The following is a 25,932-nucleotide window of genomic DNA, read 5'->3' as shown; positions in this document are numbered from 1 at the left end:
AGAAAAATAAGCCTTCAGATGCAAGTAATTAAGTTACCTGCTATCTGCAAAACATTTTAGATCAGCAGCTCATGGCACAACGTTTATTTGATATTTTTCTGTAGATAAATAAAAATGTGAAGTGGGCGCAGGTCGGCTTCTATTGTCGTGTTATCAATATTTACTGTGTTTGTTGGAGCCCAGTTTGTGGTTCCTGCTCCAGATGCTGTGTGTGTTGTACCAATGCAGAAATAGACATTGAAATGCTTGTGTAACCCAAAGGCCACAAGTCATGTTACAGCTTTTTTAATTACATGGTACTCTGCCTCTGTGAAAGGGACACAAAGCTGGCCCCAAACTGTGCTTTGCAAAACAAAATGATAAGTGCAATGATAGCACACTGGCTTTTCACTGTAGCAGTCTTTGCAGTTGAGGTTAACTGAGTAAATTAGGAGAGGTTTTGAATACATGAAGAAGCACTCTAGAAGCAAAGGGTATTTCTTCAAACACTCAGGGTTAAGACTTGTAGCTGGACAGGTCTGGAAAATGAGGAGAAAGGGCAACACACGGCCTGGCAGGCCCGGCTATGTGAACCTTTCATTTCAGTGAACCCTGCCTGAGTTTTCCAAGAATTAAAAAAGAGAAAAGTAGAGAAAAAAAAAAAATAAAAAAAGGAAATAAAATAAACGGGGTTCTTGCTACTTGGCACCAGGAATAACTGAGCAGTAAATTTCCAAGGAGTCCCTTCTTAAGTGTGAGGTTCGTTGTTGACGTAGCTAACACCTGCCCACCATCATGATCAGTGTCCTTTTTATACATATATATGTATATATACATGAACTATCCTTTCTATGGATGTATAGACGTACAAAAGGTCCTTCAGGACGGCCTCACGCCACCGCGACAACTGCGGAAAAAGAGCAGCAGGGGCTGCACTCGTTGTCCATTAAATTTTAATTTCCAGAGGAAAGATGGGGCGTTAATGCTGTTGCTTTTAAAATTTTTATTTTATTTGACTTGAACCCGCGCTCGGTTCAGCGGCGGCCACCCGCCATGTCGCGGCGGGGGCGGGGCGGGGCGGCGGCCGTTGCGCCTGCGCGGTGCGGGGGGTGCGGCCGGCCATGGCCGCCTCCGTGTTCTGCTGCTTCTCCTGGTGCCGGGATGGCGGCGCCGGGCACATCCCGCTCAAGGAGATGCCGGCCGTGCACCTGGACACGCAGCGCATGGGTGAGCGGGGCAGAGCCGCTGCTGCCGGCGGGCGGCTCCACGGCGGGCAGGGCCGCAGCCCCGGGGCGCGGCACGGGGTAACCGCTGGGAAAGTCGCTTTGGGGCTACTTCTTTAGCAGGAATTGGCAGTTTCCCGGGGAAAAGAAATAAGGAAGCTTGGTTTAAAAATTGGCTTAAAGCAGGTTGGGTTTAAACTGAAGTTGATCGGCACAATGGGTATGTGGGGTGCCCGAGGGGGGCAGGCTGCCCGGCGGGGGCTGCGGGTCGTGGTCAGGGTGGGCGCGGGATGGTGGGTCAGAGGCGAGGGGCTGAGCTCACAGAATCACGGAATCAGCGAGGTTGGAAGAGACCTCTGGGGTCATCGGGTCCAACCTGTGAGCCAACACCAACCATGTAAACCAGACCGGGGCACTTCATGCCACGTCCAGCCTTTCCTTAACCATCCCCAGGGACGGAGACTCCACCTCCAGTTATGGCAATGGAAATGAAGAAAGAACCAGGCCGTGCAGAGTCTTGTCCATTATGCTCTTTTGAGCATTACCCTTAGCATGAGCTATCCACAAAACCATGCCCGGGCTCTGCTGAGGAGAGAGGGGGTCTGGGCCAGCAGCAGCAGAGTGGGGAAGAGAGCTGGGGAGGAATAGGTACGGTCCGGTGCTCGAGCACAGTTATTAGCAACAGCCTGCCATGTGCTTGACCGTGACAACAGTGCCTAAAGATTAAGTCGTCCAATGGAGAAGGAAAACTTAGCAGAGGATTTTTTTCTCACTGTATTGGCAGGCACGTTTCTAATAGAAGGACTGTTTCAGAGACTAACTAAATGCCTTGCAATTCCATCAATCATTTCTACCCGATATGCTTTTCCTTCTTGTTTCAGAATGCTTTTTCTCTGGTGTTAGAGACAAGAGTACAGGGCTTTGGTCTCACAGTGAACCCTTTCTGACTAAATTGTAAGTTATGCTTCTGATGTGGCTAAGCAGAGGTTGTAATAAGCATGATGCCATAAAGCCCAAGAGTTGAAAATTAGATCAGCTTATAGATTTTAAATAAATAAACCCTAGTGGAAAGATGAACTAGCCTGTGAACAACCTTCCTTCTCTTGCTTCAAAGCACAGCCCATCATCATAGTTCTCACAGACTAATGAAGCTTTTACTTGGGGCAAGAGGAACACAAACTGTTCTCAATGTTTAGGGGTTTTGAGGGCTGCTTTCAGATTTCTAAAAATGTTTTGAAGTTCTGTGGGGTTTTTTTTTCTTCTTGCAGGAACAGATGTCGTCATTGTTAAAAATGGCAGAAGAATATGTGGCACAGGAGGCTGCTTAGCCAATGCACCTTTGCATCAGAACAAGAGCTATTTCGAGTTTAAAATCCAGTCTACAGGTTAGTCAGCAAAAAATATACAACTTGGGAGGTATGTCACATTGCCTGCTGGTGGTAATATCTCAAATGCTCAGCACATGCATCTTTCTAATTGCATCATTGAACTTGTGAACGTTAGAAAAATTTTTAAGTTGTTGCTGTGTGAAAAGAAATTTCTTTTTTTCCTTTTTTAAATTGTGACTCTAAAATATTAAAAAGAATGGTAAGTGTATTGCTAGAGGAGTGCAAATACTAACCCCCCATGTTGTTTTGTATGCTGTTATAGGCATGTTTTTCAGTTGGCGTATTTTAGAAATTATTTTTGCTCAGTAAATGCTTATGACCACATAAAACACTGTAGCTATGAAGTATTTTTTTAAAGAGTGCAGTTTATCCAGTGATATTCATATCTGTCTACCCTCATTTGCTCTTAACAGGCCGTGTTTGCCCGAGCAAGGGTAACACTCCTTGTGCTACCCTTTGCTCTTCAGATCAGATGTGTAGCACTTATTCTGACACTGCCTTATCCAGAGGAGCCTTTCAGCACCTTGTTCTTTTTATATGCTCCTACAAATATGGTCAGCTTCATTACTACAGAGAGCACTCCAGGCGTGCCTGTATTCTAGCATGAAAAATCAGCCTGTATTTTTAAAAGCTGTTACAAGATGCTCTGAAAATGAAGCTGTGCTTTTCCTAAGTGTGTGTGGGGAGGGGAGAAGAAGGGAAGTATTAGTCTAGAGACAGACCTTGTGCACCAGCTGGAGCTTGGTGCCAGCACTTTTTGGGCAAGGGTTGTTTGCCTTCAGGAGGGTGGGAGTGTAGGCAGTGTGAACGCAGATCTGCCCACGACACCTTGCAGTCCAAGTAGTTGATTAGTTTTAAGCTACATGTAAGCTCATATCAATCTTAACTTGGCAATTTTATTATCCTTTATGTTGGGAAGAATCCATTGCAGGTGTTGTTCACACATGGTCATTATTCACATTTCTTACACTTGAGAAACAGGGGAAATAAAGTCTCCTGGTCTCTGTAAGCCATTTTTCCTCTATTCCTGTGCCCCAAGGCAGGAGAACTGTAGAAGACTTAAAGTAAATGTGTGATTTCCAGAAGTGTCCCTGCACAATCAAGTAGAAGTTATCTGTGGGGTCACCCTGACTATTGTAAAGTTTTCTGAAGTCTAATCACACTCTTGTCCTTTTCGTAACATGTAAGCATTAGAATAAATTATTCTACAGTTTTGTCTTTTGAAACTAAGTTTCTTATATTTTTGCCTCATTTTAGTCTTCTGTAGACTAAACAGTCCCAGTTTGTTGGGGTTTTTTTTTTTTTCATTGTCTCCTTATAGAAGAAATTTTTACACTTCTGATTGGTTTTGTTGTTTTTTCTACAATATCTCTAGTCAGCCTAATTTGTCTTCAGGTACAGTGCTTAAAATGGATGCCCTGCTTCAGCTGCAGCAGCAGTAGATGACCTCATCTGTTTTATACATGCCACACATCCAGAAGTTTTCCACAGCAGTAGGGCACACTCACACTCAGCAAGTGGTCTGTGATAACCCCCGAACCATATTCTGTGAACTGGTTACCGAGCCACTACTGTATTTGTGCCTCTTACTCTTCCTACTTACCTGGTCTTCTTCATAATTTAGTAAAAACAGATGCACTTTCTTTATTTCTGACCAGTTAGTCAGGATCACTTTAAACTTCAAGGGCCTCTCAACAGTTTGCAGTCCTGTCAGGTTGGGATTGGCGGCACATTTAATCAACACATCGTCATGTTATTCAAGTAATTGATGGGAATGCAGAACAGTATCTGACCTTGTGCATTCAATGCAAAACCTCAAACCCCACTTGAGTCATCTTTTTTTGATTTGACAGGGTGCTACTGATGAGTAATCCTGGAATAGTTTTCTAAGCACTCATGCCTTCGTATTGCTGTAACTGTCTAGACCGTGTTTTCATCATTTGACTATTCCAGTGTTGTATGAGTTTCAAAAACATTACCAAATCAAGGTCTATCGTATTAACACTTTCTTCTTTTTCCATAAGACTAGAAAACTAGCTGGAAAAGGAAAATTTGTTGTTTACAGATCCATGCTAGTTGGATATATTTTTTGTATCCTCCTACATGTTTCTGGGAATAAAAGTTAAGCTAAGTGGTTACAATTCTTTTTTTCAGAGGTACTTCTTTTTCAAGATAGATGCTGTTTGTCTTCAGTCTCCTGTGGCTACTTGTGCTAGATCTGGCCAGGATGAAGTTAATTTCCTTCATAGCAGCTGCTGTGGTGCTGTGTTTTAGATTCGTGACCGAAGCAATACTGATAACAATATTGATAACACACCAATATTTTAGCTGTTGCTGAGCAGGGTTTGCACAGCATCAAAACCTCCTCTGTTTCTCACTCTGCCCCTCCAGCAAATATGATTAGGGTTGCACAAGAGCTTGTGAGGGGTCATAACCAGGTGGATGACCCAAACTAACCAAAGAGAGATTCTGTACCACATACCACCTGTTTTGCTCAGGAATAAATGGGAGAGGAGGGGATTTAGGGAGGTTAGCCATCAGTCTACCCATGGGAGGTGGTGAGTGATTGCCATTGCATCACTTTGTTTTGTTGCCTCTTTCTTTCACTTCTGCTTTACGGCCACAAGTTTTCTTGGTTTTACTCTTCCTTTCCTCTTCCTCCATTCCACCAGGGCCTCTAGGGGGAAGGGAAAGACTGGCTGGATGGTGCTTAGCTGCCTACCAGAGCTAACCTACAATAGTTCTGGTATTTCCAGAAGATATTTACTGGTAGTACCATCATGGCATTAGTTAAAAAACAAATTCTTTATGCTGTCCTGCTTCAGTCAGTCTTCAAAATAACGTGGTTTTTTTCTTACTCTGTTAATGTCACATTTTAGGGATTTGGGGTATTGGAGTTGCAACACAGAAAGCAAACTTGAATCAAATTCCACTTGGTCGAGATGTCCACAGCCTGGTGATGAGAAATGATGGAGCTCTCTACTATAACAATGAGGAGAAAAATAGGTTACCAGCAAACAACCTTCCTCAGGAGGGCGATGTGGTGGTGAGTTTCTTAAGGCTTCCTTACTTCCTCACCTGTTCCCAAATGCTTCTTATTTACACCTCTGTGGTCAAACTGGCTGTTTTAAGTCAAATTGTTTGGCTTGCATCTCCCAGTTTGGAAAGTGCTGGGATATCAATTCCTGTTGTGTTCGAATGGATCAGCAGCCTGGATATGGGTGGACTTCATTCTTGGTACTGATAGGTTCCTAATGAGGAATGGAGTTGATCAGAGTTTGAGCAATAGTTTCTAATGCTCTATTGCAGTGTCTACCTGACTGGTAACTCCCATCACAAGGATCTTACATTATTTGAGATAGGACCTCCCTGAACAAATAATGTGCTGGAATGCATGACATGGCTATGCACCATGCCCAGCTGAACTCAAGATCCCTTAGCTGACTAGTTAATGATTAGAAGGACAGAGGGGAGCAGATGATGGGTCCTGGGTGATAAATTAATTGGTTTTTTTGCCAAACTTTTGTAGTTTGTGGGGATATTAAGTAGGGAGTGGGGTAATGTTCAGTGGGAAAATGATTGAGAATGAAAGAAAATGGAGAATCTTATTAAGACTCTTTTTTTGTACCTTACTACTTCAGGTTTCTCAAAACGTCTTTAAGTGACTTTTTTCAAAATGTTGTGGTTTTAGTGCTGTCATTTTCTCCATGTCTTCTTACTTATTTTCAAAAATACATGAGAGCAATGCAATGAAGTTGAGACCATTTATCACCCCTACTTTTTCATGCTGGATAACTTGCCTCATAATAGCCATGGTTAGAAATGCCATCTTTGGAAGCCCCAAACAGCTGAGGTTGCCATCCTGGGGCACAGGAATAGACGAAAAACATCTCCACCCTTTACCTTCAGATACTATACTGTTCTTTTAATCCCCTTCTGAAATTGTTTTTTGAAGGGTTGCAGACTGTTCCAGGGTTTGGTGAATTAGTGTGGTCTGAACAGCTTCAACTAATCACAAGAAGAAGTAACCGATGTGTTACTGCTAACTCCCCCATTTCCATAAATATCAATTTATTTTGTTCCATCACAAAAACAAATTCTTGAAGTTCTGAATGACCACCGAAATTGTCATACTCAGACATACCAAAGCAGTGAGAAAAGTCCTTTAGCTAACAGATAAGTAAGTTACTATCTTGTTAGTGTTTGCTTTCTGCTCTGTGGTCAGCATATTTATAGCATTGTGTGTGAAACCACAGTCTGTTGCTGCCAGCAGAGTAAATGAACTGAGAGGGGTTTCCTGTGGAAGTATGGAAGGATAAACTTGATTCATAGCATCATTATTTATTAAAGTTGTTTCAATGAGAAGATACAAACAAGAAGATTGCAAACTGCCTCATACTCAAAATCATTGAAAATGTTATGTTTCTGTAATGTGGTGAAGTTTGGAAATTTGTTTAGTAAACTCAGTAAGATGCAAAGTGTATTGTGCAGTACGGTGCTGCATCCCAACTGAGCAGGCGTTAAGGAATCCTGAGTACTTGAAAATACAGATGTTACTGGTCATTTATTGACTTCTAGTCCTTGGCAGGAATATGTCAAGTGAGATTTTCTAGGATGCTGTGGTTTGCTTAATGGTGTTAAAATCTGCCTATGGCTAAGAAAACTAAGTTAAGTAGCAGTCTTATGTGTGTAACTTGTTGATGCTTTTTTTTTTCATTAATTTTTCTGTACTTTGTAGGGCATTACATATGACCATGTAGAATTAAATGTATATTTAAATGGCAAGAACATGCATTGTCCAGCTTCAGGAATCAGGGGAACTGTCTATCCAGTGGTCTATGGTAAGTCAGAGATTTTCAAACTGTTTCACATTATGGACAATATTTTCATTCTAGTTCTGTTTTGTGAGCTGTGTATTCTTCTCACTTAAATGGAACACACATCAATCATCTATTCTTGGCAGCTGCTACAATTAATTGCATGAAAATGCAAACCTGGGAAATTAAAAAAGTATGTATTTGCCTCATTTTTAATGCTGCTTAATAGGAAAAAAAGCACTGCTTACTGACTGCCTACAGTGCCCACATCCAGCAAGCTGGGGAGTTGCTGCACTCAGTCTAAAAGTTGAAGCAGATGGCAGAGTTATGGGTTAATCTGATTTATCTATGAAGCTTGATATTTGTGCCTTTTAATTTCACATACTTCATGAATGCCTTCAGTGTCATATAGCAATAGAATTGTTGTTTGTTTTTTCTTGAACTTCCTGTGTATTGGTTTCTGCTTGTTGCCTCTTGTCCTATTGCTCGGCACCACCGAGCAGTGCCTGGGTCCACCCTCCTGGCACCGTCCCTTCAGATATTCATAGATATTGATGAGGTCCCTTATCTCTTCTCGAGACTGAACAGGCCCAGCTCCCTCAGTCCTCCCTCATAGGACAGGTGCTCCAGTCCCCTCATTATCTTTGTAGCCATCCTCTGGACCTGCTCCAGGGGTCCATCTTCAGTTTATCTTTGTTCCTACGTGAGCCTCATCTAAGCAGTAGCCAAAATATGGTCAAGTTGTGATGTGTCCTTCAGCCACGTGATGGCGCTGCTAAAATGCTGTAGCAGCTCGGCGGGATCTCCTCGTGCAAAATCTTCATGAGCAGCAGAAGAGTTTCTGTGTGGCTGCATCTTCCCTGTATTTTGGAAGGGGTGTTACATAGCATGAAGAATGAAGGTTGCTTTCAGAAAATACTTGGTGGCGTGTTAGCCTACTGTTAATCTTTTTTCTCTGACTAAAGTTCCATGCCTGGGGATTGCACTGACCTTTTATTGCCTGGCTCTTTTTGTCTTCTTCCACAAGTGGGCATAATTTCATCGTAATTATAATGTCTCCTACATATAGCTAAACTTGAAGACTGCAAGTTGCTTTTGTACAGTACTTACTTGGTATAAGGTTTAACTATAAATGTCATTAATTTAATGTGAACTTCTTCTAATCCTGTGGAAGGATTTGGCCATGGAGAAGAGAGTGTCTCAAGCATTTACCCTATTCGGACTAGAACTATAGATATCTTTTTAAAAGGAACATGATAGATCAGGCAAATGCAGTGTCAAGCTTGAGAAGATAAAACAAAAAAATGGGCATAAAGGTTACTTCCCACAGCAGCTGTACCTCAGGCACTTTCATGGAAGGGAGACATAAACACTGCATAAGTACTAACTACAGAACTGTACAAATACAGGAGGAGTACAAATACTGATAGGAGTTTTCACAAAGCCTGGGAGGGAAAAATTCTGACCTTGGCTCTGAGATAGCTAAATTCCAAAATATGGAGATGAAGTTTTTCTTGTTTGCGCTAATATTGATAGTCTACCAGGTTCATCTCAGAAGTTGTCTTTGAAAGAGACCTTGCTTTTCTGACTAGTTGGGTGTTTCAGTTTGCTAGTGAAGTACACAAAAGCGTTGCTCTGAAAATACTCAGCAGTTTCTTTTTTATATTCTGCACTGAAAGTACTATTGCAGGTATGTTGATTATGCAGGGGGTCAAAAACTGGAAGAAGTTTTGTAAAAAAAAAACATATTACCCTCCAACTTCAAGAAGCAGTCAAAGAAGCTCTCTTTGGATCATATGCTAAAACTGATCGTTTGATACCAACCACTGCAGACTTCTGAAACCTTGTAAACTTCCAAAAATCCATTGTACACAGCTGAAACTCCAGCAGAATTAGGAACAGAAAAATATGCACGTGAAGAGGTGACATACCTGCAAGGTGTGTCTGGTAGTGTCCTTAATCTGTAGATTTCTGGAGAAATAGAGTAGAAAATTTGGAATCAATAGCCTGAAGCTCTGCTAACACTCCCAGTGAAATTAGACGTGGGGTTCTCATTGACTTCACCAAGGACCATTACCAAGTAAATACCAGAAAAGAGAGATGATTTTCTCTCCTGGCATAGGGCCTTACCAAATTCATTGAAGAGATTTCTTTTAATTGTGTGTATGTAATGGGTGTATTGAAGACATTCTTCGTGGTTTGAGCACAGTCTACAGTCTAGTAAGGTGGTGTAATAGAGGATCAAACTGTAAGTGTTCCTTCTCTAACTCCTCCTTTTTGGTTCTCTTCTGCAGTTGATGACAGTGCCATTCTGGATTGTCAGTTCAGTGAATTTTATCATACACCTCCACCCGGGTTTGAAAAGATCCTCTTTGAGCAGCAAATCTTCTGAATGTCTTCATACTGAGAATTTGCACCCTGCACTGTTACAAAAGCTTTGTCATCTTGAAGCCTCACTTTAGTTTTTAGGAAACATCTGTGTATTTTTAGTAAGTACTTGTGACTGTTGTCTGCAGAATAAATACATTAACTGCAACACCAGGTAAAAGTGTTGCAAATAAGAGTTTACTGGCGATGTTTTGTGGTTAAAAATGAGTGTTTTGGGGCAGGGTTTTCTCTGACTTGTACTTGATGCATAAGGAGAGTACAGGATATTGCTGTTGTCAGTATTACATTCAGTATTTTGAATAAACTGGAGCTCTGTAAGGCAAATAGTTCTTATGCATAGGATAGCTATGGAGATGGGTAGTTCTCATGATTTTTTTCCCCCCAACTTTTTTCTCCCAGAAATTATGTAATTTCTTTAAAGGATGCACTGTGTTTCTAGTCTGTGATTTGGAGTTGTGATGTCCCAGTTGTGCACAATGACTAATAATACAATGGCATAACTAGCAGCTAGATACTTTTTTTTTTTTTTTTGGAAAGGTGTAGGTTAATCCATTCCCTCAATCTTAGACCAGCAAATACAACTTATCTGTTTCTTCTAGCTTTTCATTTGCTTTTACTGTGACAAAAAAAAAAAAATTCTAGTAATACTTTTTTGTTGAACCTTAAAAAGGAAACCCGAACTGTGTTTTTGGGGACCACCATGCTGTGTTACTCTGGTAAGAGAGTAAGTACAGGTCACTCAACTTGAGTAAGCAAAGATCCAGGTGAAGGGTATGAGATGTTATGGTGAAGCCTTACATCTGAACTGTAAATTAGATTATTCTCTTATGGAATAGCATATTTAATTTCTTCGTGAATCATTTATAAACGGCTAAGACATTGTTCTAAAATGTGATGCCCTTGAATATACATTGTGAGATGCTATTTTTTCCCCTCTTGTCATATTTAATGTACTTCCTAGAAGAATTTTTATTGTAAAAAAAAACCTCTTCTTACTGAATGTTTGTGTTTTGGTTTTAGCTTTTCCTGGGTTAATGTGTTTGCATAAATGATTTTATTTAAATATTTTTAGAAATTACCTTCTTCTGAAATTTTCAAATACAAACTGCTTTCTCAAAGCCTTTCACCTTAGGATTTACTGCATCTGTCTTAATTCCGTGCCTGTGTTTTCCTTCCTTTTAGCTTTGCTGTCACGTGACAGTATTGGGTAGAACTTTTCAACCATGTCAGCATTATGGTATAAAGCTTGGGAGATTAGAGTGCAATTTTATCATTTCCCTTTGAAATCTGCTCAAATCAGAGTAGGGTAATGAAAAATAATACCTAAATCCTAAAACACCTTCCCCCCACCCCTCCCTTCTTTCTGGGCTTAAGTTTATTCCTGATTTGCTCTACCTCCTTCCCCCAGCAGCACAGAGGGACAAGGAATGGGGGCTGCGGTCAGTTCATCCCATGTTGTCTCTGCTGCTCCTTTCTCCTCAGGGGGAGGACTCCTCACATTCTTTCCCTGCTCCAGCGTGGGTCCCTGCCTTAGGAGGCAGTTCTCCAGAACTTCTCCACTGTGAGTCCTTTCCATGGGCTGCAGTTCTTCATGACCTGCTCCAGCATGGGTCTCTTCCACTGGGTGCAGTCCTTCGGGAACAGACAGCTCCAGCATGGTTCCCCTTGGGACCTGTTCCAAGTCACAGCCTCCTTTGGGCACATCCACCTGCTCTGGGTGGGGTCCTTCACAGGCTGCAGGTGGATCTCTGCTCCCCCATGGATCCCCATGGGCTGCAGGGGCACAGCTGCCTCCCCATGGTCTGCACCAGGGGCTGCAGGGGAATCTCAGCTCCAGTGCCAGGAGCACCTCCTGCCCCTCCTTCTCCACTGACCTTGGTGTCTGCAGGGCTGTTTCTCATGTTCTCACCCCTCCCTCTGGCTGCAATGGTGTAGCTTTTTCTCCCACCCCTTTTAAATCTGTTATCCCAGGGGCTCTGCCACTGTCTCTGCTGGGCTCAGTCTTGGCCAGCAGTGAGTCCGTCTTGGACCCGGCTGGCACTGGATCTGTCAGAAATGGGGGAAGCTTTTGGCATCTTCCCACGGAAGCCACTCCTGTAGCCCCCTGCTACCAGAACCTTGCCATGCAAACCCAGTACAGCTTCCACACAGCCTGGGCTTCAGATGTCTGATGCAGCCCTCCAAGTCCCAGGTTCTGGGGATTGCCTGTGACCTCTGTCTGAGGCCAAGAAAAATGGCCCTCTGTCCTTCCAGAGGTGTGCTGTCCTGGAGAAACTGTGCTGCCAACTGGAGGAATTCAGGAGGCAATGAGCAGGCAGCATGTCAGAGAACATGAAAGGGAGACACACAGGGTCTTCTCTGAGTCTTAGCAGCTTGAAGAGCTCTTCTGTACAGATCCCATCTGTAGCAGGAAAGACAGCAGTGTCTGCCTTGCACCAACAAGGCAAGCAAACCCTCTGGAGAAGGGGATGGATGGAAGCTGGTGACTCCTGGCACCAAGAGGAATGTTCTTGCCACACCTATGGGTTTACAACCACAAAAAGGTTCCTTGCCCTCGTAGTTGAAGAGAAGCTAGATGAGCGTGGGGGCCCAGGTGGTGGATGATACCTTGCTGGTGAGAGGAAAGGGAGTGAGAAGGAGAAGGCACTAATAGGACAAGTCAGTAATTAACTGTGGATCTAGTGTTGGGAACATCCCATAAAATCCTAGTAGGCTGTGGTAAGAGCAGACAGTGAGGTGGACTGAAAACAGGATGAATGGCCAGGCCCAGAGGGAGGTCAGTGGCACAGAGTTTAGTTGGAGGCTAGTAACCAGCCTCCAGGGTCAGTACTGAGTCTGGTCCTCTTTAACATCCTCATTAATGTTCTGGATGATGGTGCAGAGTGTACATTCAGCGAGTTTGCAGATGACACAAACCTGATAGGATTGGCTGATATGCCAGAGGGTTGTGCTGCCATCCACAAGAGTTTGAGAAATGGGTTGGCAGGAAACTTGTGAAGTTCAACAAGCAGAAGTGCAAAGTCCTGCAGTTGGGAAGAAACAACCCCATCTATCTGTACAGGCTGAGGGCTATCCATCTAGGAAGCAGCTTGGCAAAAAGGCACCTGGGGGTCCTAGTAGATAACAAGTTGAACATGAGACAACAATGTGCCCTCGCAGCAAAGAAAGGGAATGGTATCCATGGCTGCATTAGCCAAAATATTGCCAGCAGGTTAATGGAGGTGATCCTTTGCCTCTACTCAGCCCTGGGGAGGCCACACCTGGACTCCTGTGTCCACTGCTGGGCTCCTTGGTACAAGAGAGACAGGGACACACTGGAGAGAGACTGAAGAAGGGCCACAAAGATGATTAAGGATGAAGCATCTCCCCCATGACGAAAGGCTGGTAAAGCTCAGAATCCTCAGCCTGGAGAAGAGAAGGCTTAGGGGAATTTGATCAATGCACAGGGACACCTGAAGGGAGGGTAAAAAGAATGCAGAGCCAGGATCTTTGCAGTGGGCCACAGTGACAGGACTAAAGGCAATGGGCAGAAACAAGTGCAGGAGGCTCCCTCTGAACGTCAGGAAACATTTTTCACTCTCAGGATGACTGAGCACTGACACAGCTTGGCCAGACTGGTTGTGGAGTCATCGCCTATGGAGATACTCAAAAGCCAACTGCATGTGGTTCTGGGTAACTAACTGGGTCTAGGTGGCCCTGTGTGAGCAGGAGGGTTGGACCAGATGACATTTGGAGGTCCCTTCCCAGCTTGTCCATTCTGTGTTCATTCAAGTGCTTCATGTGGAATTATATTTCTCATGTTCATGGGTAAAGGAGGAAGTATTTAAAGAAATCCTAATCACTATATCTAACTGCATCCAGCAAACAACTCTCTTTGAAGTCTGCTGTGGTTAAGAATATTTAACAGTAGAAGCTGCTGCTTTGAGCTTAATGTAGACTTGCTTTAAAACAGAGAGGACGCTGTCTTCATCAAAGCTGGTGTTTGAAATGGAAAACATTTTGGTAAATATAAAATACTGAAAATAGCTGCTACATTCACCAAAAATATGGAAAGAGCCTGCTTTTGTAGCTTAAATTTGCTCATTTCTCATCTTAAGCAGAGTAAGATGCATTTGTAATACTGTACAATGTCACTGCATCTCTCCTGTAAAAGTCAGAAAACTTCTTGATTTATAATTGGTGACACAGGAAAACGACAAAAAAATCCCCAGAGGTGAATAAAAGCTTATTATAATCTATTCATCAAAATGGAAAGAAGGCCTAATTTTCACCTGAAAATAAGTTTTGTGGAGAGAGTTCTTAAAAGAAGCAAGGCTAGATTTAACTCTATTGGCCACAAAAATAGACTGTGACTTAACCTGTGTCTCAGCCTGTCGTTTCAGCACCTGGCAATGAGTCCAGATGTTTTCCCAGATGTGTTCCCAGTCCCAACTTTGCCCAAAGAAATGAGATGGAATACCCACTTCTAAAAGTTGCATTAGAAAGTAAATTTCAGTTAAGATTTAGCAATATATTTACTAGTAGCAAATTTATTTTAATATGAATGAATCGTATTTCCCAGTGAAATGGTTGAGGTATTTCCACTAATTGTTTATACCCAAAATGTTTTCTTAGTCTTTGAATGTTACAATTTTGACACCCTGTCTCTTTGAGTACAGAACTTTGTATTGACTAATGTTTCCTGAGTCCTTTTGACATTATACTGTGGCAGCAAGATACGAAGTCTGAAACAGACTTTATTTTTACATCTACAATTCGATAGAAGGGACAGGACACATAATACAGGTTACATATAGATCAGAGGAGTTGTTATTTTTATAATGCTGGAACTGTTTATGGTGCTTTGGGGGTAGATGAAATCAGGTAGTACTATTCCAACAAGATTAAAATCCTAATTAGATACTAGAAGGCTTAGAAACAGCTGTCAAGGATTGCCTGAAAAGGTGCTCTTACACAAAAAATCAGGATGCAGTACCATGATTCCCTGCAAAGAGAAACTTCATGCTGTGCACTGGGTCCCTTAAATGCCATTCAGCACAGTTCTAATCCCATGCTTGCAAAGAGCATTCAGAGATGGCAGGACATGGCATTCAGGTGCAAATGTTCATGAGAATACAGACTCCCATGAATATTCAGGCTGTTTTCCTCTTCGAAGGCTTTCTTGGGAGTGCACTGCCGTTCGTTCGTGCAGCTGTGTGCAAAAACAACAGAAGGAACCAAGGTCTGTAGTGGGAATTTACTCCATCTGAGTTCTTAGATTATTTTTGTATACTTACTCATCTTTCTTACCAGTTTGTGCTGATGTTGCTTTGCATACTGACAACCAGTCAAGCTCATGGCTGAGATGAGGTTCCACAAAGGTCCACAAATAAATCAGTAAAACATTGTTTCTTACCTTTCTCTCTGAATCCAGGTTTTAAGCCCAAGGATCCAGCCCCCCAAGTTACCCAAGGTGTTCAAAACCACCGTTGCTTCTGGAATTGGGGTTAACTATTACCTCTTGCTTTAGTGAAGAACTGCTTGCATAAATGTGTCCAAAACTAAGCCACTAAGGTATTTACAGGAAGCCTGTGACAGAAGATTTGGAACAAATTTAAGTGCTTCTTCACTCCTCTTCACTGTTCCTTCCCTTGCCCAGTTCTGCAATAAAATACTTTTCAGTGTAGGTACCTTGGACTTCATAGAATTACAGAATCACTTAGGTTGGAAAAGACCTCTAAGATCATCAAGCCCAACCATTAACCCAGCACTACCAAGTCCACCACTGAACCTTGTCCCCATGTGCCACATCTACATGTCCTACCTGCAGGAATGGGGACTCCAACACGTCCCTAGGCAGTCTGTTCCAAAGATTGACAACCTTTACAGGGAAGAAATTTTTCCTAGTATCCAATCTAAACCTCCCCTGGTACAACTGGAGGTCATTTCCTCTTGTCCTGTCAGTTGTTACTTGGGAGAAGAGGCCGACCCCCACCTGGCTCCACCCTCCTTTCAGGCACTTGTAGAGGGTGATAAGGTCCCCCCTGAGCCTCCTCCTCTCCAGGCTAAACACCCCCAGCTCCCTCAGACACTGCTCAAAAGACTTGTTCTCCAGACCCTTCACCAGCTTTGTTGCCCTTCTTTGGATATGCTCCAGCACCTCAATGATACAGATTTCTAGACAAAAGTGCAAAGAATTAGAGAGAGCTCTCAGATGTACAGTGCTTTGTACCTTTGCTTTTCTTGAGTGCTTCATGTAAGCTCTCTGTTGAGGCAAATCTTGGTGGCTTGAATGTTGAATTTTTGTTTGGAATATTGGTAAGAACAAAGAGTTGGAAGTACTAATTCCCATCTCACCTGGCTTGTGCAAGAGCCCTTTATTATTTTCTTTCTTTTTAGTTTCCCCATCCAGGCATTTTAGCTTTCCCTAGCTCCTTTTCTAGCTCTGTGTTGGCGCTGAGAAGGCTGACCTGATCTGGCTGCCAAGCTGAGTCAGCAGAAGAGCTCTTTGTCCCTCCACATAGTCCTAACATCTGACACTTCCTACAAAGAGGAATAATTTCTTAAGCACTGGAATTTCCTTTGCTGCAGTCAAGAGAGGTGGGCTGGGGATTAAATGAGATTGAAAGAGCATTCTCATGGGGAGTCAGTTGCTGAAATGCCAGAAATTCAGTGTGAAGTGGGTAAATAAAACTAAGGTCACTATTTCTTAATTCCAGAGCATTCCAAGAAAAGAGTTTATATCTTTGTGTATATGTATTTAGGTTGCATTGTGCCTGCAATTTAATTCAAGATAATACAGGGAGAGCAAAAATTGAACCAAGTCACATCCATGGAAAACTCTGGCATGTTTAGTAGACAAGACACTTCCTAGCTTCAGGAAACATGAAAACTTGAGTCATTTTTCTTGGATGTGCTCATTATATTGGCAAGCAGTACATGTTAAAATCCCCATTGTTGAGAAATCTAAATTCCCTTTTGCCTTAAAATATCTGTACTCAGTATAGGAGGGCTTATGACCTTTTCATAAGTGAACAAGCAGTGTACTGAATAATGGCTGCAGTAGTTTGATGAGGATTTTGTGTGGAAAAAGTGCTGCTCTTGGCCAAAGTAAATGCTGGCAAAGTTGAGATAAGCTGGTGGAAGAGGCATTTTTCATGCAAGTTGGTAGCTTGCTCCAGACAAAGTCATCTTTTCCTGTGTATAGGATGGAAATAGCGCTTCCCACTTCAGAGGGATGTCAGGAGAACACAGTGAAGGAAGGTGAGGCAGCCAAGGCCATCTTCAGACTGCTTGTACCCTAATGCCTGTTACAACTCCATCCCTCCATTGTCTGAGGAATCAAGTCTGAGCAGTCTGAGTCACTCATGACTAATTTGAACGTAGTAGTTATAACTCTTAAATTAAGCTCCCCGAGTAGGGAGTGTGAACACACCTTCAGATGTTACAGTAAAGGGAGGGCCATCTAATTATCTTAAGAGTCTGTATTTTCCCAGAGATTTCTTTAAGAGAAGATTGGGTTGCTTATAGCCCATTTCTTCAGTTCTTTCTCAGTTCATAATCTTTTTTTCGTTTGCTCTAAAAGCCCATTTTCTCACTCGTGTTAAAATAAGTGATAGACCAGCCATTTATTTGTTGCAGGCTGACAATTCCCAAATTCTGGGAAAATTTGTCTCTATTCAAAAAGCGATGGTCAACATAATCCTGTCCGCTAAAGTCCCTGTGGGAGATGCATGTCACGCAGCAAAAGATCTCTGCTGATGCTGCTTGAATTATTTCCTCAGACAGAGCAGTAGTGACAGATGGCCTTTTTTCCTTTTCTCCACATATTGCTGGAGGTTTTCCTTGCAGAGCCATGCTGGTTGGGATAAGGAAGCAAATAGAGCTGCCTCGAGGCTTCTCAACAGCATCAGCACATTGAAAGTTGGGGCTCTGGGGAGTGGAGCCAGAGCTGGACCAAATGGTGAGGACAAAACCAAAATCCTCTGCATTTCCTGCTTTTGCTGTCACAGTGGGGTGGGAAAGAAGGAGTTGGTGACTGTATCTGGGGGAAAGCACACCTTGCCCACACCAGCAAGGCTCTGGTAAAACTCCTCACTAAGTATTTTGTCCCAGGTCACATAGAAAGTCTCAATCAGGTGAAGCAGGCCAGCTCTGTCGGTGAGGAGAGGGAAGGGCTGATATCCCCAGCTAACACAGCCGTGCAAGTGGGAAGGAGCTTCTGAGCTAGTGAGTGTTTAACTGTCAGAAACATTGCTTGTAGCTGCATCACTGCTCACTGCATTCAGGAGGGTGTTACACTGCTAAAAAAAAAGATAAAATTCCAGTTTTACTGAAATAGCTCTGTCCTTGCTAGACATGCTTTTCAGGATAGCACACTATTCTGGAGCTGATAAAGCCACCCTGTCGTGCAGATAGCCTTGATGGTGCTGCTGTTCGTTCTCTGTGGAACGGCAATCATAATATTTCTGTTCCCTCACCCTTTGTCTCCATCCTAAGAGCCAGGGATGTCAGATCCATCCCAGGGAAACAGCCAGATCCCCCAGGTTTGGCTGTCAATTCAGCTCTGCATCCGTCGCTCCACAATGAGCCTCCCACTGCGGGCGGTTGTGGGGGAAGGTAAACTGTGACCTTGTGTAGCAATGAACTGCATAGCTGTGCCTTATTGTCAGTGTCTGATTGTTGCTTTCAGGATTGGTCTATAAGAAAGTTCCCTTTTAGAGCCATCTCTGTTTCTGCCCTTTGTTTCTCTTCCTTCCTTATTTTCCTGTGTCTGAATCTAGCGACGCACATGATTTATACCAGTGCAAACCCTGTTGCATTGATGTGGAAGGATCTGCAGCTGCTGGTGTTAGCTTGACTGGTGAATTGCTCAGTGGCTTGGACTCCTCCTAGAGCCTGGAGTCATTCTGCAACTTGACTAAGCTTCGGCGCTAGCTGCCCAGTTCCTCTCTTGGGCTGCATGATCTTGTCCTCGTATGGTGTTGTGCTGGCCTGCAGCCAGACTACACTTCTTTGTGTCCGTGTGCTCCAGAAAACATATTTAGCACATTCCCCTAGTTAGCTTGATGCTCTACCTAGGCCCAGTGTTTGCTTTCACCTGGCTCTGTTTTCTTTATCCTCTGAGGAGAGGAATAAGCACAAATCCTAATCTCTCACCAAGTTGCTTTGGCCATCTACAAAGATGTTACCATTGCAGTGGTTGAGCAGAGCTGTACCTAGATGGCACCTAGAGGACAGCATGCAGGACGAGTCAAAGCTGGCCTGCAGGAAGCCTGAAAACAAACCCCTGATGCAGGCACAGCTGGCCTCCCAGCCAGCTGTCTTCTTGTGCCCAGTGTGGGCTTCCTTTCCCTTCTTTTCCCATGTACATGTTCCCAGTCACACCAGGGTAAATTGAGGACGACTTGCTCCAGAAACGTGGTTACACAAATCCAGGCATGCCATGGCCGTGTCACGTAGCCCATGATGTATTCTGATCCCATGAAGAGTGCATTTACACAGCAGCATAAGCCAGTAATCAATAAAACGCTAGACAGAGTTTCTGCTCAGTATGTCTCATCAAAGCCTTTCCTTGTTTTAATCAGGAGGACTTTAGCAAGGCTTTTTATTTTCCATCTGTATGAGTTTGAAAAGCTGTCCTTTATCTGTGCTCTCTCCCAATCTTTTACCCAAACCCATATTGCAGCAAGATACCAAATCCTGAAAGCAATGCCCCACACAGCACGATGTTGAGACACTAAAAATTAAATTGATAATTGCCTAAAATGCATTGCAAACCAGCATTAATTGCATCTCATGGATGGTGCCATGAGACAATGGTTGGTCGATGCCAGCTAGAGTCAGTAGCAAACAACTGGCAGCAAAACTGCCTTTTCCCATTTCCCAAGCTAGAAAACTTGGGAAAGACACCTGGGATGTCAGGGGGTGCTTCTCCCCTGAGTAGGGGTAGCATGCATTTGTTGAGTCACTCCTGCCCTGCAGTGTAGGAAAGGAAAGGGCCTATAGCACTTGTGCAGTAATTTCAGGGTCTTTGGAAAAACTCAAGAAGCAGTCACATAATTGGCTTAAAAGTCCATGTTGGCACCAGTAAAGGTGTCCATGCTCATCTTCTTCCTTGTGCTGGCACCAGACTTCCATAAAATCTTGTGAGCTGTCCAGACCAGGGAAAAGATCCAGCTGCAAAACACTGGGGAAAAAGCATGATCAGTGGTTATGTTGGCTCTGAGGGGAATGAGGAAAGAAAAAAAAGTCTTCTTTTTCTAGACAGAAGCTTAAAGTCCAGTCTGTACATTGTTTTTCTATTGAAGATTCAAGAATTCAAGAAAAAGGCAACAAGGTTTGGGAAGAAGGTGAAGTTTTCCTCTAAAACACAAAGGTGTAATTCAGGATGGCATGTACAGGTACTTTGACATAATAATATATTTCCCCTTTTTCATGGATGTAAGTTACATTACAAAAACTTTTTGGATGGAGTATCTGCTTCCACACTCTACAAGGAAGGAAGAAGGCTTGGGGATTACCCAGTAATGGAAGAATGAAAGCAGTGAGGAAGCAAGGTCCTACAACTGAAGTAATTTTGCTTTTCAATCTATTGAGAAAGTTCTTAATTCCAGTTTCCAGAAGCCACATCTTTCATCTCATACAGGAGCAGGGGCAAGCTGCCCACCTTGCAGACTTGCAGAGCTCCTGTGGTAGGACGTGTAATGCATCCATCTGTCTTGTCAGCCACATAAAACCACCTCTTCTTCACTGATAAGTATCTGGTTTTTTCAGTGCATAGGTGGAAACAAACCAAAAACCAAAAAAAAAGGGAGATTTAAATACAGGTGTGATTGCATCCTTTTGAGGACTTGCATCCAAGAATCCTCAAAGTGCTGGCTGACGTCATCGCAAAGCCTCTCTCGGTGATTTTTGAGCAGTTTTGGGAATCCAGAGAGGTCCCACAGCTAACTGGAAGCTAGTGAACATTGTCCAGATATTCAAGAAGGGCAAGAAGGAGGACCCCAGAAACTACACGCCTGTCAGTCTCACTCCAGTCCCCGTAAAATCATGGAAAAGATTATTCTGTGAGGTATTGAAAAACACCTGGATGACACAGACGTTGGTCACAGCCAGCCCAGCTTCATGAGGGGGAAGTCCTGCTTATCAAACCTGGTGTCTTTCTACAACAGGGTAACCCACCCAGCTGATCTCGGAAAGCCAATGGATGTAGTCTTCTTGGACTTCAGCAAAGCTTTCAATACTGTTTCTCACAGTATCCTTCTGGATAACTGGCGCACAGCTGGATAAATGCACCATGCAATGGGTGAGCAGCTGGCTCCTGGGTCAGGTACACAGGGTTGTAGTGAATGGGGTGACATCAGAGTGGTGCCCTGTCACCAGTGGGGTTCCATGGGGCTCCATCCTCAACCCTGTGCTCTTCAACATCTTCATTAATTACTCGGACGCAGGACTGGAAGGGATACTAAGTAAGTTTGCTGACAACACTAAATTGGGAGGAGCTGTTGACTCGCTTGAGGATAGACAGGCCCTGCAGAGATACCTTGACAAATTAGAGGGCTGGCAATCACCAACCATATCAAGTTCAACAAGGAAAAGTGCTGTATTCTGCACCTGGGATGGGGCAGCCCTGGGTGTATGGACAGACTGGGGAATGAGGGGCTGGAGAGCAGTGCTGTGGAAAGGGACCTGGGGGTCCTGGTTGATGGCAAGTTGAGCATGAGTCAGCAGTGCCCTGGCAGCCAGGAGGGCCAACCATGTCCTGGGGGGCATCAGGCACAGCATCACCAGCTGGGCAAGGGAGGGGATTGTCCCACTCTGCTCTGCACTGGGGCGGCCTCACCTCGAGTCCTGGGGACAGCTTTGGGTGCCACAATATAAACAAGACATTAAACTATTAGTGTTCAAAGGAGGACCACAAGGATAGTGAAGGGCCTTGAGGGGAAGCCATAGGAGTAGCAGCTGAGGTCACTTGGTCTGGAGGAGACTGAGGGGAGACCTCATTGCAGTCTGTGACTTCCTCATGAGGGGAAGAGGAGGGGCAGACATGGATCTCTTCACTCTTACAACCAGTGACAGGACCCAAGGGAATGGCCTGAGGTTGTTTCAGGGGAGGTTTAGGTTGGATATCAGGAAAAGGTTCTTTACCCAGAGGGTGGTTGGGCACTGGAAGGGGCTCCCCAGGGAAGTGGTCACAGCTCCAAGCCTGACAGATTTCAAGAAGCACTTGGACAATGCTCTCAGGCACAGAGTGTGACTCTTGGGGTGGTGTCCTGTGCAGGGCTCAATGATCCTTGTGGGTCCCTTCCAACTCCATATTCTGCGATTCTATGATTAGTTGGAGCTAAAAGCTTGTTAAAACTTGGAACCAAAACTGATTAAACATTTTTTCAGTACAGTCTGAACACCGGGGCTGTGCAGGATATGTGATGATCCATCTCTGTGGACTACCTTCAGTCCTGTAGCTGGAAAGGAGCTGATCTTGCTAATGAGTTTCTGGACCCAATCCAGTCACCTGTACAATGACACCAAGCCTTTTTCCTGCAGTGCAGGCAGAGGCTGGCCTGGGAGTTAGCTGGAAGTATGATTCTTCATGCCAGCTTCACAAGGAGATGGTGAGTGACAGCAGTGAGCAGGGACTTGCTTCTTGTCCAGCACTTTGGTACTACATGAGGCTGCAGCAGCCAAATAGCATAAGGCCCGAGGCTCATCTGTTCTCCAAGCAGTGCTCCTCCTAGGCACACCTTCCTCTGTGGCATCTCCTTGTGGGCCACAGCAACATGCCCTACCCAGCATAAAGACATTATTCTAAATAATATTTAATAGTCATAAATATTATAGTCATAAATGTTATTGCATATGGGTACTTTGTGCTATTTGGATATGTCACCACTGAAATAATTTCTACTGTCCTTAATGATGTTAATGGAGGAAAAAAACCTCTTTTTTTTTTAAATTGCAGGAAACAAATAGCAATCCTCCTGCTTTCAGGTAGGTTGTAAGACCTGCAAAATTAGCTACTAGCAACACTCTTTGCATCTGCAAAAGGCATTCCTGCTTTTTTTCCCAGTATATTCTAGTGAATTTTTCTAATAATCATAACCTCTTCATAAGTATCCCACAGTATGGTAGTGGCATTTTAGTCAGCAGGCTTTGGTGGGAGGTATGCTGGGGAATAGGCTGTTTTGGAACAGGGTGACCTTCACAACCAAATTTTTAGATGACCCTTGTGAAAACCGTTTTTAAAACCTGTGTAAATTAAATGAGCTAATGTAGCAGTCTGCAGGAGACAATGGACTCACAGTCAGACGGGAACAAAGGCCACATGAGAGGAAATTCAACTTAGAGGATGCTAATTCACACCTATAAACTACTGTGCTGCAAAAGCAGCTGGGATTGAATTCCCTGCTCTTCTTTGGATGCTAAAGATATGACAGAAAATTTGGGGCAAAAATGGTTTAATCTCCCTTTGAGAAAGGCTCTTGGGGGGAACTGAATGGGGTCAGGGAGGGAAGAGGAGAGGCAGGGTTTAAGTTCAGTAGCAGCACCAAGAAGTCTGGCTATAGATGCCAAGGAAGGTGCTACTGCCTCTGCTTCTGCTCCCACCAGTACTATGGTAGTGCAGCTGCTGGTAGTGGCAGAGTCTGCTTCTGCTCCAGCGATGAAATGGAACATAATCAGTGAGGAATCTTGCTAAAATTCCAGATGACGATGATGATGATTATTGTGGTTGTCTCTGATAAACCATAAGCATGTCGGGCTCTCCAGCAAGCATGCCCAGTGAATGCAGTTGATGTTAATCTTAAGTGATACATTCCTGGGTGTGCTTCAGCCTTCATGCCAGCATTTTGCTTGGAAAGGAGCAGGCCGTGTGAGAGACGGTCAAGCTGCATCCTGTCCCAACACTTCACATGGCTCAGAGGACTTGGGGTGCAGGGGTTCTTACCAATGACCTGTAGGTTGGCTCAACAACTCCTCATCCCTCCTGAAATCTCACTCATCCAATCAGTCCTTTCCATTTTTCCTTGAGAGATTCCCTGTAACCACTTCAGAGCTTCGATGCAAACACCTTTGTTTGAAATGCAAAATGACAGCAGCAGATGCCTTCATAGACAGCAAAAGGCTTGAAGAAGGGCAGAGTAAATAAATAGCAAAAATGAAATATATAATATTGCCACACAGAGAGGAGCTTTCTCTTCAAAATGAAGCAATTAACATGTACGGACTCATTCTGCTGGGCTGGGAGGAAGCAGGAGGCACGTTATTTAAACAAATTGCTATGTAGCCCGTGATTATCATTAGGATCATTCAAACCCAGGCATTCAGTAAAGCTTCTGCTCTGCGGCTGGCTCTGTGCTGCCTCTCTATCAGTACCTATTGTTTCATAATCTCGCCATACTCGACGCTTTTTTTATCCCAACCAAGTCTGCCTTGTTTATTACCCTCCCCACTGACTAAGCTGGAGCACATTAACAATGCAGGGTTTCATTCGGCTCTTTTTCTCATGTTAGCTGAAAGAGGGATGTCTTCTCCCCTAATTGCAGAGGATCTCTTCAGCTTTGCAATTTTTGCATTGAAGCTTGTTTCGGGGAAGGCTCAGGACTATACATAAACCTGAGAACTCACTGGAAGGGCAGATAATTGCTCTTTCCCTCCAAGCATGGCAGAGCCCTCCTAAACAGCACTGCACAGCCAAGCTTCTGCATGGCAGACAGGAACCTCGCACGTGGCACAGCAGCCACAGGCTCTCTCCCTCCATCCCAGCCATATGGCTTCCCTCTGCTCACAGCAGCACAGCTCAGGTGGGTTATTCAGAACCAGATCTGGCCCTTCCTGGCCACACTCTGCCCAGGGGCAGACTCCATGTGGTGTCTGAAGCTGAGGACATGTGCTGCTAAGCGTGTCTCTTGCACAAATGCCAGCGCTGCATGCTTCCCACTGGGAAGGGAATAACTTCCCATGCGAGAACAGGGGGCTTGTCACAAATATTTCCAGGTTTTAAATTTTTTTCCTCCTTCTGTTCTAATCCAGAACAAAACCAACACCTTTTTGTTGCTTTAGGAGTATTTACCTGACTGAGGAAGAATCTTGCTTCCTAGATGCCAGGGGGAGCAGCCTGGTCATCTCCGAGGAATCCCAAACTTTGCATGGTCACCTTCCCCTTGGCACATCTGCCAAGTCCCCTGCGCCCACAGTGTCCTGTGGCAGATGAGCTGTAGCACCAGGAATCCATCCCTGCCCAAGCCTCAGCATTCTCAAACCTCCCTTGGCATCTTCCCTCACCCTTTCTCCTCTTCATGAATGCCTGTGCCTCCCAGCATAGGTCAAGCACATCCAGCACCCAGGACCCCACTGCACGGACACACAGACTCACCATCACTCACCTCTCTCCTTCTGCCAGGAACACATTGCAAAACCACCCATCCCTTCTGCAGGGAGCTGGCCCCCTCTTCCACAAACCTCTGCCTCTCTCCTATCGAGCTCAAAGCAACGTTTACGGGAGGAATTTGGAGAATCACTCAGGGTGGATTAATCCAATCGGAGCTGGGCTGTGTTTTCCCTTTCTGCATGCTGTGTTTCAAAGATGCACCCAGCACAGCATCAAAGCCTCTCCACCCACAACTGAAGGGAAAGTGCAACACTAGGTACATAAAATGCAAAAGCTACCATAGATAAATACATATTTTGCATATAATGTGTCCATATAAACAAAACTTATAAAGATCACATAAATCTATTTATACACATGTAGAGCATTTATATATGACACAGATACTACATAATGAACACAAATCTATATTTCTATACTACATGCATTTATTTACATTTATGAAGATATATTGTGGCTATACAATGTACTTGAGCAACTGGTTTTAGCTCAAAGAAGACACTTTTCAGACTAACATTTTCACATATGTCCAAGAAGAGAAGCCTGCACGCAGAGGCAGATGCCTGTGGTTCAGGTACTGCAGATGGGGATGGAGAGGAGGTCTCAGAGAAGCTTCAGTGCCATGAGCCAGGAGACCTTTAGCAAACACAGGCTCAAGAGCCTTGCTCTAAATTGCACCCTTTATGTGAGGGGAGAAAGTGTTTCCTCAACTCACCCCCCTTGCTGCTGTCTCAAGGTGTTCCTCTGCAGTTTAGAGTAACCTTCTG

The 25,932-nt window shown here is 44.0% G+C and overlaps 1 protein-coding gene across 1 annotated transcript; it reads left to right on the top strand.

The window, feature by feature from the left end:
* The first annotated feature begins 1,068 nt into the window (after positions 1–1,068).
* On the top strand, positions 1,069–10,926 carry SPRYD7 (SPRY domain containing 7). Its single transcript, XM_069011045.1, has 5 exons — positions 1,069–1,206; positions 2,471–2,587; positions 5,470–5,636; positions 7,329–7,431; positions 9,702–10,926. Exons 1-5 carry the CDS (start codon positions 1,101–1,103, stop codon positions 9,797–9,799), a joined length of 591 nt encoding a protein of 196 aa, XP_068867146.1. The 5' UTR covers positions 1,069–1,100; the 3' UTR covers positions 9,800–10,926.
* The last annotated feature ends 15,006 nt before the right edge of the window (positions 10,927–25,932 follow it).

This window comes from Aphelocoma coerulescens, chromosome 1 (assembly GCF_041296385.1).
Source record: "Aphelocoma coerulescens isolate FSJ_1873_10779 chromosome 1, UR_Acoe_1.0, whole genome shotgun sequence".
In the NCBI taxonomy this organism is placed as follows: domain Eukaryota; kingdom Metazoa; phylum Chordata; class Aves; order Passeriformes; family Corvidae; genus Aphelocoma; species Aphelocoma coerulescens.
This window is presented reverse-complemented; position numbering and strand designations above follow the sequence as displayed.

What these genes read in the sequence shown, in the direction of transcription:
- SPRYD7 (XM_069011045.1), top strand. Translation starts at nt 1,101, where the DNA reads ATGGCCGCCTCCGTGTTCTGCTGCTTCTCCTGGTGCCGGGATGGCGGC. An exon ending in CCTGGACACGCAGCGCATGG is followed by an intron (nt 1,207 to 2,470) that starts GTGAGCGGGGCA and finishes TTCTTCTTGCAG; the next exon opens with GAACAGATGTCGTCATTGTT. An exon ending in GTTTAAAATCCAGTCTACAG is followed by an intron (nt 2,588 to 5,469) that starts GTTAGTCAGCAA and finishes GTCACATTTTAG; the next exon opens with GGATTTGGGGTATTGGAGTT.